This window comes from Phodopus roborovskii, unplaced genomic scaffold (genome assembly GCF_943737965.1).
Source record: "Phodopus roborovskii unplaced genomic scaffold, PHOROB, whole genome shotgun sequence".
Taxonomy (NCBI): domain Eukaryota; kingdom Metazoa; phylum Chordata; class Mammalia; order Rodentia; family Cricetidae; genus Phodopus; species Phodopus roborovskii.
The window spans coordinates 1,603,223-1,620,954 of NW_026125489.1; the positions used below are offsets into that span (position 1 = coordinate 1,603,223).

General features: G+C 50.7%; 2 protein-coding genes across 4 annotated transcripts in view; one reads left to right on the forward strand and one right to left on the reverse strand.

Annotated features, from left to right (window-relative positions):
- Positions 1 to 17,732, reverse strand: part of Zbtb39 (zinc finger and BTB domain containing 39) — a 161,047-nt gene that overhangs the window by 142,149 nt on the left and 1,166 nt on the right. The window contains exons 2-3 of one of the 3 annotated variants that reach the window (XR_007833975.1): positions 13,246 to 16,760; positions 5,931 to 5,946 (exon numbers count right to left, since the gene is read on the reverse strand). Coding sequence is in view for 1 of the 3 variants with exons in the window: in XM_051176083.1 (XP_051032040.1) it covers positions 14,589 to 16,718 (2,130 nt within the window). In the remaining 2 variants the exon portion in view is untranslated. Of the gene's footprint in view, positions 1 to 5,930; positions 5,947 to 11,797; positions 16,761 to 17,732 lie in introns of those variants that run through there. The other 2 variants (XR_007833974.1, XM_051176083.1) reach the window with 2 other exon arrangements.
- Gpr182 (G protein-coupled receptor 182) lies at positions 7,561 to 8,847 on the forward strand. The gene has a single exon (XM_051176084.1). The coding sequence runs from the start codon at positions 7,574 to 7,576 to the stop codon at positions 8,744 to 8,746; it is 1,173 nt and encodes a 390-aa protein (XP_051032041.1). The 5' UTR covers positions 7,561 to 7,573; the 3' UTR covers positions 8,747 to 8,847.

A 17,732-nucleotide genomic window follows, 5' to 3' on the forward strand; every position in this document is an offset into this window, starting at 1 on the left:
TCTTTAATCCCAGCACTCGGGAGGCAGAGGTAGTTGGATCTCAGTGACTTTGAGGCCAGCCTGGGCTACAAGAGCTAGTTCCAGAACAGGCTCCAAAAAAATGGCCTCACAAACACACCCAGAACTTTATTTCCCTGCTGACCCTAAGCCTTGTCATGTTAATGATCAAGTTTAACTTTTGCAATCTCCCCCATAAATTTCACTCAGGCTTTGAATCTGAAAAGTCTCTGCCCAGGCTCTCATTGGAAATTCTGGCTCCTCAGCTGTTGGTGCTGGTCAAGGGAGCTGGGGAATCCTTAGGTTATGAGAATGGCGGAGAAAGATGCTCGCTAGGTGTGGGCCTTTGTAGGTTATAACCCCCAACCCTTGGTTCTAAGTCCTGCCCCCTCTGCTTTGTAAACCACGGATAACAGTTGCTCTGCCATGGCTCCCCCACCCCACCCCACCCCCAGCTGACGGGCTGGAATCTTCTGAAACTGTCAACCAAGATAACCCTGAGGTGCTTTCTGCCAGGTGCTCGGGTCACATACATTATCACAGGAGAAGCCAACGCTCACTTTGAGGACTCCTTGCCCCGTCTGCTTTGTTTCTTAGAATTTATAACACCTGGACACTGGTCCTCATACACTAAGACTTGGTTGTTCGGTAGCACCAGCCTTGGATGCCATCACTGTGTTCCCCCTTCCTGTTTTGGGGCCTTTCTTGCACACACACACACACGTGGATTCCAGGCTCCTCAGACACCGTAAAAGAAGAAAAGTCTCAGTTGAAGAAGGACCATAGAGATGACAAGATACCCTGAACTTCAGCCAGGCACTAAGAGCCTGAATCATACTCACAGGGAAGGTGTTCAATGTATATCCTGGCAGGACAGCATTCCCCTCAGGGGACTTAAGGCAAGGCCCAGGTCTGGACCCTATAGAACTGTCCATGGGGGGTTCTAGGATGGGGCACAGGATCCTGCACCGCACAGGGGACAGAATGAAGATGAACCAAGGAGCTAAAGAAATGGGCGGAGACAGAACCTGGCTTTCATGACCCAGGCTGGCTTCCGCGTTTATCCAATATTCTGTCCTTTAATTAGGGAAGATGAAGACTTCTATGAGGGGGAGAGAAACCAGTGTCTGGGGCGGGAGAGATGACTCAGGAATCAAGAACTGCTCTTTCGGAACACCCAAATTCAGCTGCCTGCAACCACACTGGGCAGCTCACAACCGCTGTAATCCCATCTAAAACAAGAAACAAGAGTCTAGGAAGAGCCATGCCTCCCTACCGGTCATCTCCAGCACTTCAGTCATGATACAGGTGTTAGCTTAGAATCTGCCACCCTGGACTCCAAGGCAACTCTCTGATGTCCATTCCTGCCATTGTAAGGGCAATACCTCCCCCATGCCGAGGCATTTGTCATGTTCCAAAGCTGGTAAAAGTCTGGGGCTACATAGGATTATTCCAACGAGTGTCTAGCCCTTCACGATACAACATCCTTCTACACCAGGGACAAGAACCCACATCTGAATTCACACCCTTCTTCCCGTCAAAGACCTAGAACCAAGCTGGATACAGCAGCGTGTGACTGTAATTCCCATACTTAGCAGACAAAGGCAGAAGGATTCCAAGTTCGAGGCCAGCCTAAGCTCCTTGGCTAGGGACTCACTTCAGTAGAGCCAAGACAGCGAAGCGTGGAACGGAGGTCTTGTTCTCATCACACGCACACACCATGACCTGACTGCTCAGAGCTAGTGGGCTCAATCTGACCTCTTCCTTAAGAGGGCTCCAGGAAGGGCCCATGCCTCTGCAACGCCTTCCCTTGGAGCCTCAAAATAGCTCAATAACTGATGTCATTCTCAGAGGAAAATGGTAGCCGTCTACAAGTCTCCATCTTAGGCCTAGCCTGGTTTCATTGGACTGAAGGAGATCAGCTGGTGTTCTGAGTGTGCTAGACACTAGAGCTTTGCTGAACTTAGAGCCCCCACCCCTCAACACAAGGTCTGACAACCATTTCTGTGTTTTAGGCACCTGCCCAGGCCCAGCATCCAGCAGAGGTGAATAAAGTTGAGGTAGATGACTGTCTTCCTCCTCCTGTCCTTTGGGCGGCGACTGATGATAGGAAACCCCCACCCCACCCCGAGCCTCTGCATTCCTCATCGTTTATCACAGGTGAGAATCCAGACGACTTCAGCAAGTCCTCCCAACCCTAACTTGTGGGGAGTCCAAGACTCTATGTTCTTTGCAAAGTGGCGGAAACAGAAACCAAAGGCCACAGGAAGTGGGAAAGGTACAGTTAGCGGGAACTGCAAAGCTCTGGCGTTACCACATCTACAGAACAGCTGGGGGAGGTTCAGGAAGCTGGAAAAGGAACGGAGCCTGGGGGAGCCTGGGGGAGGAAGGAGGACACAGAGGCAGAGCCTGCTGGGAGACTTCTGGGTGGTATCATGGTTGGGGAGGGGAAACTGGTATCTGGTGCCCTGTGGGGCTCTTATCTTCCTGAGTTTCCTCTTCCTTTGCTGGAGTTGCACCTTCCCATTTCCTGCTCGGGATGGCGGAGAGAATAGTAAACAGCTGTCCTTAACCTTGTGGGAGGATGCAGAGGGGTGCAATGGTGACTCCCTTTCTCAGGCCCCTTTGCAGACTACCTCAAACCCACAGGTGCCTTGGGGACACTTCCTGGGGCTGTGACACCTCCAGGAGTATATATGTCCCTGTTTTCTTTTTTCATATATGTGTGTGTGTGTGTGTGTGTACTTATATACATACATACATACATACATAATTTTTTCTTACCCCCTCTATCTTCTCAACCTAGCTGGTGTCCATGGACAGTCGTTTTTAATATCTGTACATCTTAGACCCCTTTCAGAATCTAAGGAAATCCCTGATTTAAAAAAAAAAAAAAAAAAAAGTCATAGCAGACGGAATTTATGTATGCAGAGAGTGCTTTGAGGACTTTACCGGGGTTCACATCTGAAGCTGTTGTGTTACCCAGACAGGATTACTGACCTGCCAGTTTAGTGTGACCTGGGCAGCTTAACTTCTCTGTGTATTGTCTTTACTATGATAATATTCACCTTTTAAAAAAAATGGTGAATATTCAATTTATGCTAGCTGCTCCTGTCACATCTCCTCTGTGGTAACTGGTAGTGGTCTTTGGGGATGGTCCCTTCCCTCTACCTGAGAAATGCAACTCCAGACAACTAATTAGAAGAGGAGGTTGATATTGACCCGATTTAGAGAAAGATGACTAGTGAGTGACGAGGCCAGGGAGGGTGGCTTGCAAGCTCACACCATTTACATCTCCTGTCTACTGTCCTGTGAGGGGAGTAGTGTCATCCTAGCAAACAGAAACACGGAGACTGAAAGCCTAAGTGACCTGTCCCACTTTGCACAGCTACTCAGTAGAATGAGTGAGATGGAGTCTGATTCCGGAGCTGGTTTCACTACCGTGTGTCCTGGAGACTAACTGAGCACGAAGACCGAAGGACCTGGGGTGGGTCCCACTCTTTGGGAGTCTGAGGGCCAAGCAGCTTTGGAAGCACACTTAGCTTCTCACTCCGAACATCCAGAAGCTCATGCTGGATCGTTGCTGACCTTGTCACTGCCGTGACCTGCCCCTGCCACACAGGCCAGGCAAGTCAATCAGGATCCTGGGACAGCCTGTCTCAGCCTTTCTTCAGGGTCAAAACAACAGCCCTTTGCCCAGACCAACTCTGAGAAGCTGCCAGGCTTATCAGATTTCTCAGTATCTCTCCCTTCCTACCTTCCTTCCTCTGTAATGTTGATTATAATGTCTTGTCTATACTCTGGGAGAAAAAATAAAAGTGTAGTTAGGAGGGGAGGGAGAAAGTGAATTTCCAGGAATTGTTTCAAGGTGGCTACTCTTGCTGCTTAAGGCAAAGCTGTATGCTTCAGGCTGGCAAGGAGCCTACACACACACACACACACACACACACACACACACACACACACACACACGGCAAGGAGCTTAGGCATACACACATGCACACACTCATGCACTCATATATGTGTACACACACACACACACAGGATAAGAAAAAACATAAATCTCACCCGTTTCTTCCCAACGGAGCAGCTGTCCCTCTGAGGGTCTGCTGGAAAGGGTCCCTGGGACTCCCTCTTGCTTCAAATGCAGAGAGGAAGAGGAAGGAGGAGGCCAGCACACAGCACCCGAGGCAGGGCTACTTAGGTGGTCTCCTCCATGGAGATGTGTGTGACACTATCATGGCAATGATTTAGATGATAAATGTTATATGGGTTCACCACAATGAAAGACTAACTAGCAAAATTCACCCTTCCTCGGGTGAATAAATACAATGTAGGTGGTAGGTACACACAATGGAAACACTACACCACCACGAAAGGAAAGTAAGTGTCAACACATCTTGAAAAGTGAACTGAGCCCTGGGAACAAAGTCGCACAAGCAGAGAGCAGATTGGCGCTGGGTTACTGCCTCTGCCACAGTTAAGACCATAGCCTCCCACTGGCCTCCGCATCTAAGGACAAAAGAAATGCATTCCACATGTTAAGGAAAGTGTCCCAAGAACAGTGTGGATTGCCCAAGCAGCATGTCCTCATCAAGGACACTGGGAAACACAGCAAGGGTTCCAAGCAGAAGCAGCTGTTCATTGCTGCCTGAGGGCACCCCACCCCTGCTACCCCCAATCAGTTCTGTACTGTAGCAAGAAGACCAGGACTGACAATGTTCCTGCCGAGGGCACCGTGCCCGGAGTATGCCTCTTGTGCAACTTGGTGAGTGGTGGTATCTAGACCGAGTCTCCAGACATGACTAATGCCACCATTGACCTGCAACCCTCAGCCACAACGATGGGTGACAAGCTGACAAACCCATCCCGAAAACCAGCCACACTAAAAAGACAAAAGGGAACCTGTGGTCACACTTGCAGTGGGTGCCCATAAACCCTGTGGAGCAACCCTCCGTGTGTGGCGGCGGTCACCAGAGTGTGTGCAAACCACCCACAGAGAGGCTCCTGCCAGCCAAGGTAAAGCTCACCACTGCCCACTGGACCTGGCATCTCCCTGGTACTGTGACTATGCAGGCGGGGGAAAAGCCAGAGCAGAGAGGTTCCATAAAGTTTGCCCTGCCACTCAAAACAATAACAAAGAGAGGCCAAGTCAAGATCTTGGGACAGTGACTTAGAAAAAGGTGTGCATGTGTGTTAGTTAGGGTCACGACTGCTGGGATAAAGCAACATGGCCAAAGCAACTTGTCGAGGAAAGGAGTTATTTGGCTTCCACGTGGAAGTCAGGACAGGAAATGGAGGCAGAGGCCATGGAGGGTGCTGCTTACTGGCTTACACATCACGGCTCGCTCAGTCTGCTTTCTTATAGAACCCAGGACCACCAGCCCAGGGATGGCTCCACCCACAACGGCTGGGCCCTCTCTCATCAATCACTAATTAAGACAATGACCTACATCCAGATTTTATGAAAGCATTTCTCAGTTGAGTTTCCCTCCTCAGAAAACTTCTGCTTGTATTATGCTGACATGAAACTATCCAGCATGGAATGCACTGTATGTCATTGAATTGTACAGTTGAAAATGGTTAATTTGGAGGCTGGAGAGGTGGCTTAGCACCAGAGAGCATCCACTGCTCTTTCAGAGGACCTGAGTTTTGTTCCCAACACCCACATGGAGAGAGTGACTCACAGCCTGTGACTCTGGGATCCAACACCTTCTTTTGGCCTCTGTTAGGCACCAGCACACACATAGTATAGACTCAAACACATATGTATACATAAATAAAAGCAAATCTGTAGCCAGACGGTAGTGGCACACATCTTTAATCCCATTACTAGGGAGCCAGATCCAGGTGAATCTCTGAGTTCAAGGCCAGCCTGGTCTACAGAGTGAGTTCCAGGACAGCCAGAGCTACACAGAGAAACCCGGTCTTGAAAAACAAAACAAAAATCTTTAAAATGGTTAAGCACACCATTAGCCCTACATCCTACAAAACAGGCCCAGGTCCTGTCTGGTGCAGCATGACTGGTGTAAGACAGGCAACCTCTGGGCCCCATAGAGGGTAGAGAAATTCATCCTTCCCACAGTGGCAGACTTGCACCTCTGGAGGGTGACCGGGGTGAATGTGACAGTTAGAGGTCCACAAGCAAAAGCCTGAGTGATTTCCAGTGTGTATTATAGTCCCCAGTTCTGCTTGAGAAAGACTCAAGGCACACAGGGAGAGTGAGGCTCTAAGCCACTGGGAGAGACGAAAACATGCATTTCTGTATTCATATAAGACATTTGCCATGGGCTGAAGAGATAGATGACTCAATAGTTTTGCTCCTGGTGGTGGTGGTTGTTTGTTTTTTTGTTTTGCTTTTCTGTATAACAGCCCCAGCTGTCCTGGAACTAGTGTTGTAGACCAGGCTGGCCTCAAACTCAGAGATCCAGCTGCCTCTGCCTCCCGAATGCTGGGGTCAAAGGTGTGCGCCACCACCACCTGTCCAGATGACCCAATAGTTAGGAGCACTTGTTGCTCTTGCAGAAGTCCCGGGTTTGGGTCCCAGCACCCACATGGTGGCTCTCGACCATCCATAACTCTAGTTCCAGGAGATCCAACCTCTTCTAAGTTCTTCAGTCAGCAGGCACACATGGTGCATCCATGTACATGCAGGCAAAACAAACACATGCCTGTAAAACACACACATCCGCTTCTTAAAGGAAAGAGACGTTTGCCACGAGATCTTTGCCTGGTTTTAATTAGTTAATTAAGTGATTAATTAATTTTTTGCCTTGAGACCTCACTTTCACTAGATACTGTTGTTGCCCCCATTTTGCAGAGGTGGGAAGAACTAGGGCTTACGGAGACCGACTCATACGGCTGCCAAGGCTGGGTGTCAGTGCTTGCAGTTTGACTCCCCCACCACACACACACACACACACACACACACACACACACACACACACTGCCAGTCTTTCTAGGACATCCTGCCCCCTTGGACTGGATTGGGAGAATACAGGAAAAACCCCAGCCCAGCCCTCTCCCACAGTGATAGCTACTTCCAACAGGCGAGCAGAGCTGCGTGAAGGCAGAAAGCAAAGTGGGTTCCACATCCTCCGGACAGCTAACAGCTCCATCCACAGGCTCTCCAGGATACCCACTCCCAGGAGGAATCCAGGTGAGCCCGTCCTCTCCCTGGGAAGACAGCAGGCAGGGACTGAAGACAAAGGGCTTTCCCAGGGGTGACTCAGAGGTCTGAGGGGTGGGTGTCTGCCTGTCTGTGTGTCTGTGTATCCCACTCCTAAGACCCGAGTGAAAACCGCACTGAATTAGTATTAGTTGGGGGTCAGTGGTGAGCCGGCACCTGCCAATGCTGGGTAAGAAACTTCCATGGGAACATATAACAGTGATGTTCCTACAAAATGTTTGTTCTTGGGTCAAACTTACTCGGTCTGCTTCTCTTCAGCTCCAGAATCTCCCATATTTCCCCTAGCTCCTGTGGCTTTTAGTTGTGGGGACAGAGACTGCCTTGGGGGAACTCTCCACTTTCTTTTACAACCCTCCCTTCTTTCCCAACAGGCATTAGCTGGTCCTCATGTCGGTCAAACCCAGCCCTGGGCCCAGCCCGACTTTAGCACCTGGCAAAGATTTTGGAGAGGTCCACAACTGGACAGAACTGCTCCACGTTTTCAACCACACCTTCTCTGATTGCCACACGGAACTCAACGAGAATGCCAAACAAGTCGTCCTCTTTGTCCTCTACCTGGCCATCTTTGTGGTAGGGTTAGTGGAGAACGTCCTGGTGATTTGTGTGAACTGGCGCCGCTCGGGCCGGGCGGGGCTGCTGAACTTGTACGTCCTAAACATAGCGATCGCCGACCTGGGCATCGTCCTGTCCCTGCCCGTTTGGATGCTGGAGGTCATGCTGGACTACACCTGGCTCTGGGGCAGCTTCTCCTGCCGTTTCACTCACTACTTCTACCTTGCCAACATGTACAGCAGCGTCTTCTTCCTCACGTGCCTGAGCATTGACCGCTATGTCAGTCTCGACAACCCCTCTCCCTCCTGGCAGCGCCACCAGCACCGGGTGCGGAGGGCTGTGTGCGCCGGGGTCTGGGTCCTCTCGGCCATCATCCCGCTGCCTGAGGTGGTACACATCCAGCTGATGGACGGCTCTGAGCCCATGTGCCTCTTCCTAGCGCCTTTCGAGACGTACAGCACGTGGGCCCTGGCGGTGGCCCTGTCTGCTACCATTCTGGGCTTCCTACTGCCCTTCCCCCTCATTGCAGTCTTCAACATCCTGACAGCCTGCCGGCTTCGGAAGCAAGGACGGCCGGAGAGCCGGCGCCACTGCCTGCTGCTGTGGGCGTACATAGCCGTCTTTGCCGTCTGCTGGCTGCCTTACCATGTGACTATGCTGCTGCTCACCCTGAACGCGACCCACATCTTCCTGCACTGCCACCTGGTCAGCCTGCTCTACTTCTTCTACGAAATCATCGACTGCTTCTCCATGCTGCACTGCGTGGCCAACCCCATCCTCTACAACTTTCTCAGCCCCAGCTTCCGGGGCCGGCTGCTGAGCATCGTGGTCCGTTACCTTCCCAAGGAGCAGGCCAGAGCGGCCGGAGGCGCGGCTCGCTCTTCCTCGTCCACCCAGCACTCCATCGTAATCACTAAAGAGGGCAGCCTGCCCGCTGCAGATGGCCACCCCCACCCCACCCGGAACTCTCAGGCGTCCTCTCCGCCTCCGAACACCATAGCCAGCTGAGGAAGATTCCAGACTCTTCTTCCATCAGTAACGGGAGTCTGGATCTGGGGGAGGGGCAGGGAGGAGGGCTGGGAAGGGTAGTCTGGGGCCTCCCTTGGTGGTGTGCCATTTGTTTGGGTCCCCTTGGCTAAAAGGCCACACAACTGCAGGGGTGCGTGTGTGAAATAAACAGCAGAGACAGTCGTGCTGGGAATCTCTGAGAGCTGTGCTCTTCCAGCTGCGTTTAGGAAGGCAGGGAAGGGAGCGGACCTTCTGCAGAGGGAACTAGATGCCCTTGTTTCATAAATCACCCTGGCCGGAAAGAATCATCCCCGCAGGAACCTTGCAAAACTTTGCTTTCGTGTTTGTGAGCTTGTTGGTCTTCCAGCTAACTCTGCAAGATGTGAGGACAAGAGGTCAGAGGTCAAGGCCCTGGGAGGCTTCTGCAGGATGTTCCCTATCGAGTTTGATAAGTGAAGGGGGGGGTGGATTAGAGCCCGGCAGCTGGGTCCTAGGCAGGCACCCTGTGGCTGGCTCAGCAGGACGGCCCCTCCACCCAGCCATCCAGGAAACGTGGCTCCAGTTCCCTGTGGGGTCCTCCCCCTTCCCCATCCACCCTGCTCCTCCTCCCCAAAGCAGAGGCCTCCTCACTAATGACCTGCCGGCTTGGAACCTAGGGTACCCCACCTCCACCAGTAAGTGACCCCACCACACCCCATCTCCCAGATCACAGCCAGTCTCAGGGGCTTTCACTTTGTCTCTGCCTTTGTCCCCTGTAGGGAGAGGGACGGTCAGGGACTGGCTTCCCCATTTCCAGGACTCTACAGTAAGTTCTCTCTAGCCAAGCCTTTTTATAGTTTCCCTGTCTATTAACACTATAGATAAGATTTCCTCTTGTTAACAAGTGGCCTCTGGCAAAGACTCATTTGGTTACCAGACTTGGGAAATGGCGTGATGGAGAGAGCCAGTATAAGAGCTTCAGACTCCAGCTTCAGCCTTGGGTCTGGCCTCCAGACACCATGTGGAGAGCGAGCGATGGACTTGCAACACCCAATCTGCTCCAGAAATGGGTGCCCCATAGTTTCATCTCTTCACTATCTCTCTGGTTCTGCTCACCAGCAGTGAGTGTACCTGGAATGTGTGCGTGTGTGCGTGCGTGCCTGCGTGCTCTCGGGCTCATTCCCATGTGTGCATGTGCAAAGGTCAACATCAGATGTCTTCATCAATTGCGCCCCCCTGCGCCCTTTTTTACTGACCCTCAAGCTCATCACTGACTGGACTGGCTCCAAGGAACTATCTGTTAAACCATTTTTGCTTTCAGAAACCTCAACCTATACTTAACAAATTCCTCACATGCGCCAATGGCCTATGCACTGTCAAATGTGTAAGGAAAAACCAATATTGACTCTGCTCACTGGTTCTAAAACTAAAAGGGTCTTAGGTTACAGGCAGCTACACAGGAGCAGAGCTAACAGCTTTTTGACCCAGAATTCTTTTTTGGGGGGGAGGGGCTTGAGATAGGGGGTCTGTGTAGTCCTAGAACTCACTCTGTAGAACAAGCTGAACTCGAACTCAAGAGATCCGCCTGCCTCTGCCTCCCAAGTGCTGGAACTACAGGCATGTGCCACCACTGCCTGGCTTGACCTAGAAGTCTGTTGCTACTTAAGGCACAGTAAAAATTTAATCAAATAATGCAGAAAATGCATTAAAAAGGCCTTCTTCACTTGTCCCCATTTACAAATGCACGGTAAGTCCTGATGCCCGGACCCGTGATGTAAGCGCTTGTACACATCTAGTACCTCAGTAACCACAGAAGCCACCGCCCTGAGACAAGGTGTCGCTCAGTGATCTCCTGGGAGCCTTCCCACCCATGGAAGAGATAGATATAGCACAGATATACTGACTACAACAACACTGTCTTGCTTAGCAGACACTTATGAAGCCAATGATTGGCCAGGCCTCAGGCTTCAGGACCAAGTGGACCAATGGCCATGTTCTGAGGGAAAACACTAGTATCTATCTATCTTCCTCTCCCCCATCCATCTGCCTCCCACTCAGACAAGAAGCCTTGCTTCCTGGCTCTGCGCTGGGACCTGTACAGAGATCCAGTGTTTTCTCTCTCCAGGCTGAAAAATCGCTGAGACACTGAGTGCTGGACTTCAAATCCCGCTACAAAACAGTCAACAAGCCAGTCCTGGGGAATTCCAGCTGCAGGAAAACACCATGCGCTGCCTGAAATAATCCTGGCATCTGCTGGGCTGGTGTGAGCTCCTGAGGCCAGGCACAGCCAGATGTCTGAACTCCAGGCCTGAGCAAATGTGCAGGCATGTGGAAAAAAACAAACAAGCATACAAAACAAAACTCCCACTTCAATTTCCTTTTTCTTTTTTATTCTAAATAAAAACCACACTTTGTGCTGAACAATGGGATATAAAAGAATCAGATGTACGATTTTAGACGTCTACTATTTGGGGAAAAAGGTTTACAAAATATACAAAACTTTACAGCAGATAGTAAACACTTAAATATTAGGAGGTCAGTACTTCTTAATTTAATGGAAGGAGTTAGACAGGAGCAGTTCTCTGCTTCAGAAGAGACTTGAGCTACTCCAGGTGGGGGAGGGTGGGACAGACAGAGGGAAGGTGTCGAAACATCATCACAAGTGTCATCTTCGTTCTGACATTGATTATGATGTCTAATCACATTGAAGCGAATGTTGGGCACCACTTTCTCACTCACTCGGTGCAAGGTTTAGGGGAGAGGACATTGGGTACCCCCAAATAGGCAGAGACCAATTCATGGGGCCCCCTCCCATGCCAACAAACTCAGTGTCCATCCATAAAGGGATTTAAATTAACTTTCAAAATTGAGTAGTCTAGGGTCTGGTGGACACAGCACAGCAGGAAGCCAGAGAAGGAAGACGGTCAGTAGCAAAATCCTGCCTGGGTAAATAAAGTACTGAAGCGTACAGGCTTGCCCTGTAGACAAGGGGCTGTGGATATGTCACAATAAAGTAAAATGTAGTTCTTACCTATTTCCTGGTCCTTAGGGTTATCTGACCCCCCCCCCCACGAATTCCACCTCATTTCTTCCTGACTAAGGTGAACTGCAGGGCTCCGCAGAACCTCAAAACTCAGAACCGGGTACTGGGTTCACTAGGCAGAGCTCCCAGCCCGTGTGCGGCACCACTGAGCCATCAGGGGTCACTGGTACGCAAGGACACATCCTGTCCTCTGGCCATAAGCAGTTCATGCCGTGTAGTGTATGCCAACATGCCACGCCAGCATTACAATTTCCCTTAGGAAACAAGCTAGGAATGTCCGAGCTTGGCTTTAGACATCCCTAATGACTGCTGAAAACTGTGTACAGATCAAAAAGGGGGAGTCGGGGAACAGGCCAAGATGGAACATTCAAGGGTCAAAGAGACAGCAGGGGCTAGGGCTAAACAGGAATCCAAAAGGGAGGAGAAAGCGGAATCAGATAGTTAAGTTAAAAACTAAAAATGCAAAATAAGAGTTATCACCTTCCACCTGGTAGCCTTAAGTACACGTCACTACCATGTAATGTTTCAAGTAAATCAATTCAAGAGAAGGATGAAGATGAACTAGCTCCGGAGAAAGCAAACACAACTTCCCACAGAAAGGGAGACAGGTCAGAGTGTGGGGCTACCCACCGAAGCGTGGTCTGGACCATGAGCCTCTGCTCCACGTGCTACATGTCTGACTGGGACCGATGGACCTCCCTGATCAACTAGCCTCGAAGGATCAGAGGGTACGGTTTTTAGTGTTCAAAGGGCAAAACTTCAAACTTTTTGGTTTATGGCAAAAAGGGAAAACTTCACAGTTTCAGGTTAAGTAGACAGACCGCCCAGCATCTACGATGCCATACACTAGAAAAAGGGTTTCTCAACACACTCTCAGCAGCCTGGCTGAGGGCTGGTAAATGCCGCCCCTTCCAGATCAGCCGTCCATACTCAGTCCTCACCAGCAGTCTTGGAAAGCGCAGCAGATACATAATTGTAGCTTGCTACACATCACAGCAATGGTTTCCTGACAAAACTGTCACAAGTTTAGATAGTGAAAGGCAGCCTTTGACTGGCCGCTGTCTCATCCTTATCATTGGAGCCCACTAGGATGCCCTGAGCATTAACGCACAGGCTTTCTCAGTTCAAGGCTAGGGAAAGAGGCAGCTGGCCCAACAAGGATACAGCTTTGGTTTGCCTCTGTGTCTTAACATATATGGACAGGAGGCTCCCTAAGATGGAAGGATAAAAAACCGTGCAGAAACCTTCTTCATGTGACTTGATCTAGATTTTTTCTGCTAGAAAAAACACCTGGAAAAACGAAAATGTGCTCTTTAAAATGCCTGGGACATTCTCTCATAGTTTACACTCTATGTTCCAAATCCACAGCACATCCATCTGGTGGAATATAGTTCCTTGCTTGAGAGAAACTAGTTTTCCTAAAGTCACTTACTGAGAAGAGATACTGGGTAATATGTATACAAAACAAAACAACAACAAATAAATACTAATGTCTAAAAAGGCTTTGTGAGTTAATAAAAACACTTGCTTATGGACAGCCCAGGGTGCTGCTGAGTCCCACCAGGGGGCAGCGTCAGTGGCTGGGCCCAAAATTAGGGACTCTCAGAGCTCACCTGAGCAGGGTGAGGTAGTAGGAGCTACTGAAGTGCCATCTTCTAAGTATGCAAGATCAAGGGTCCTCTCCTCCAGCCGATGTTGGACAAGGCCCCTTCAAAGACTAAGAAAAGGAGCCCAACAGCCACATTTGGAAGGCCTAAGCCAGCTACCACCCAAGAGCGCCACCTGGAGGCGATGCAGTCCCAGCTCCCAGACTGTTTCCACCAAGTAAACAAGGACCAGAGTGGGACAGTCAGAGAGCACACACAGAGCTAAGTATCATCAGTCACTCGCACTCCTTTCGTCTCAGTGGGCTCAAAACCCACCACCTAGCAGGGTCTTCTCATCCATGCTGTGGGTCGAACCATCCTGAGTGGGAGACTCGATGTGAATTAAGGCAAGATTGCTGCTGTCTGAGGGGGTCTCTTCCTGCCCAGGAGACCACACAAGGTTAAGGAGGTGGCCAGGTGTCAGATGACTGTCTGTCCTCTCTGCTCATGACAGAAGGCTTGACATCCAGGGAAATACTCTTTAAAAAAAAAAAAAAAAAATATGTTTCTTTGGAAATGAGGAGAAAGAGGAGTCTCTTCTTCCATCCATCCAGGCTCCCCATCGGGCCACACCATGGGACATCCAAAGCTTTCCAACCTAGACAGAAAGACTGGCCCTCAGTTTGGATCTAGCTGCCAAGAGATTTTCACTGTCCAATCAGGAGATCCGAGCTGCCCTCGTCTCCTGACACCTTGTCCCTGCTAAGGAGGGCGTGGGACCCCCCAGATGACCTGCCCTGCTGCCAATCCCTTCTGCACAACCACATTCCCCAAGCCTTCTCATAGCTGTTGTCCCGCCAGAGGTCGGACGGTCGCGCCCACAGTAAAAACCTCTCTCCGCCTCTACTATCCAGCCAGGCTCTTGGTCGGATTCTTAGCAGCATAAAAACTATCAGTAAACTAAAACTAGAGAAACCACCCACGGGGACCTGGTTGACAGGGCTACTTGACTAGATCCTAAAAAACCAGCCTCAGAATGAAGAATGCAAGTAGGCATGGAGGTGAATGTAACAGGGCCGTTGCCTCTCAAAAACAGTAACAGCTTTATGTGCTATTTCTTCTCTCAACACAACACAGAACAGAACTCCTAGCAAGGCAAGACTGTAGCATCAGCTGGGGAAGGACCAGCGGCCTTTAGAAAAATCACCATCCCGGCTGCACCTGGGAGCTCCCGTCAGCTGTCCGGGTTCTTTTCGGTCTCTTTGGAATGGATAATGTACATGAAGGTCTGCTCGATGGTGAAGTCGGGGGGAAGGCTGCCTTTGTGCACACCGACATGTTTGCTCATGAGGTTCAGGGTGGAGCTGTAGTGGCCACAGACCGTACAGCGGTACATGAGTGCCCCCGAGTGCGTCTTGAGGTGGCACTTGATGGTTGAGCGACCTCGGAAGAACTTGTGGCATACCTTACACTGGTAAGGCTTCTCACCGGTGTGGATCCGCCGGTGGTAGTTGAACTCACTTGTGTGGGCAAACCTTTTGCCACAGACCTTGCAGCTATACTTGCTGTTCCCAGGTTGGCCCTGCAAAGCCAGCTCCTCACTCAGGAACTCCTCCGCCGGCAGCTTCCGCTTCTGGAGGGCTAGCTGTTGGAGCCCCAGGCCGGGCCGTGAATCCAGGCCACTGCTGCATTTGTGCTGGCTCACGTGGTAGCGGTAGGCAGCCTCAGACCTGAAGCTCTGGCTGCATAAGTGGCAGCGGAACAGGGTGTCCTCCAGGCTCTGGTGCACGGCCAGGTGCCTCTCTAGAAGGTAACAGTCCACAAAGCTACTGGCACAGACTGAGCAGGAGAAGACGGAGATGCCCAGATGAGAGAGCGTGTGCCACATGAGGCTGCACAGGTTGAGGTGGCGCTGGTCACAGATGCTGCAGGCCTGGCCCTTCAAGTTCAGATGGTCAAGGATGTGGCCTCGGACCACATGGAAATCTTTGGCCAATGCTTTCCCACAAACAGCACACTTCAACTCAGGGGAGGCTGCCCCTGAGAAGAGACCCAGTTTCCCAGAGAGTGGCTCGTGAGGGTGGACAATGATGTTGTTCTCAAATATCCCATCCCGTCGATGCAGGGCGAGCTGCCACTGGGTAAAGAACTTTGTCTCACACATGTCACAGGAAAACAGGAAGATACCAATGTGGGACAGGACATGGGTCACCCGCGAGTTTCGGTCCTGGAAGTGCGTCTCACAGACCTTGCAGTTGCCTGTGAGCAGGTCCACGTGGTCCCGAGCGTGCTGCCGTATCAGCTGAATGTTGGGCTCTAAGACTTTCTTGCATACCTGGCAGGGCATGGCCTTATTCTCCCGGTTGTCGCTCTCAGCAAACGCCAGTTCGTCCTCGCTGTCGTCGCTCAGCTCGATCACCTCCTCAGCTGTCCCAATCTCTTCAGCTGGGTCCTCGAACTGCAAATCATCGTCCCCCAGGTCCTCCAGCTGGAGCTCATCCACCTGCCCAAAGCCCGGATCTTTGGAGTGTTCACTATTGCTCAAACAGGAATTGGTCCCGGTTGTAATGTCCATGGCGCCGTCGGGGGTGAAGAAGTTGTTCTTACTGAAGTCTCCATTGCTTTGAACTTTGTGTGGCTGGCAAGAACTCGTGCCCGTCTGGATGCCTGCGCCGACACTGCCCAGGACTGGCTGGGTCACCATACTAGGAACAGACGTGAATGGAACAGGGGCGTCGTGGCCTTCTGTCTTTGGTGGCAGGGGCAGTTGTGGCAGGGGTAAGCTGTGGTTAGTGTCACTGGTAACGCTCCTCTCTTCCTCTTTATAGTTCCCGCCAGCATCAGTAGGCAACACATAGTTTCTCTCCGGGCCGAAATGTTCCCCGCTCCCCCGGAGCTCCCCAAGGGAGTGAGTGGGATCCACCGAAGGGCACCTCAGGGTACCAGACTGGCTATCACTGGACAAGGACTTAGCTACTGCGGTGCTCTCTAGATCGGGAAATGTAGAGTGGCAAGCCCGAAGTAGGTCCTCCATACCCAGGCGCTCGGCGACCTCATAGATGACCCCCACGTTGATCAGGTCTGTGAAAAGCTCTGAGGTGTAGACGAAGCTCAGAATCTTCTCAAAGTTGGCAGGCGTGATGAAGTCCACCACGTAGGTGCGGGCGGCATCAAGCCCGGTATTCAAGAAGAGGTTCTGAAAGTAGCCGGCTGCGCAGGCCAGCACGGCCTTGTGTGCAGGAAAGGAGCGGCTGCCCACCACGATAGTGACATCACACATGGTTTCTGACAGCCGGCACTTGTTGAGTTCCTTCAGCAGGTTGTTGGGGTGGTTGGTGCTTTGCAGTTTGATTCTCATACCCATTTTAGCAGCTCCTAGGAAGTTGCCTCTATCAGCAAGGTCAATCTGTGGACAAGACAAAAAAAAAAAAAAAAAAAAAAAAAAAAGATAGCCAAACATCCCTAAGAGGAGGCTCTGAGCAGGGGTGACTGGACAAGGAGAACTCAAGGCAAAGATAACAAGTGGCAGAGAATGATCCACTCCCGGCATCTATAACCAACTAGAGAATCATCACAACAAAACCCCACACTGATGAGAAAAAAAGAAAAATCAATTATCTTGGTCTTGAAAATCTAAGAAGCATGGATTGCGGGCAGCTCAACAATTAAGAGCGTCTCCTGTTCACGCACAGGACCCAGGTGCATGGCCAGCATCCACATGTCCAAAACTCTAGTTCTAGGAGATCTGACACCTTCTTCCGGTCTCCTCAGGCAACGGAACCACAAGGCACAATGTGAGGAAAATGGACAGGGAAAATCGTGGCTGGAAGGAGGTTAGGAAAGTGAGCATAGGTCGGTTACCCGACTACTAGAGATTACAATGAATCAGAGTATGTATGTGTGGCCTATGCTCACTTCCCAATCTCCTTCCAGCCAGGCTTCTACCTGTACACACATTTACATACATGTAGACAAAAATTCATACACACAAAACAAAAATAATACTTTTAGAAACCTAAGAGGCCAGGTGTGATAGCATGTATCTATAATCTTAGCAGCTGGTAAGCTAGAGCAGGAATATCAGGAGTTCTAGGACCGCCTGGGCTATGAAGCCAGACTGTACATTCTACAAAAAGGGGTGTTGTGGGAAGTAGGCATCAAGCTAGACGCCTTCCAACTGAGGGGAAGAGCTCCTGAACAAGCCTCTCCCCTGTCTTTATTAACTTCCTACATAAAGGTTCTTTTGTCACTAAAAGTCTATCATCTTCCCTCACAATGGCAAATGGCACAAATATACTTGAACACCAATATCAAAGCTACATTAGCTACTGAGAAAGAGGTCAGAGTTGCACTTTGCCTATCACTGCTGTCCTTTCAA

What these genes read in the sequence shown, in the direction of transcription:
- Gpr182 (XM_051176084.1), top strand. Translation starts at nt 7,574, where the DNA reads ATGTCGGTCAAACCCAGCCCTGGGCCCAGCCCGACTTTAGCACCTGGC.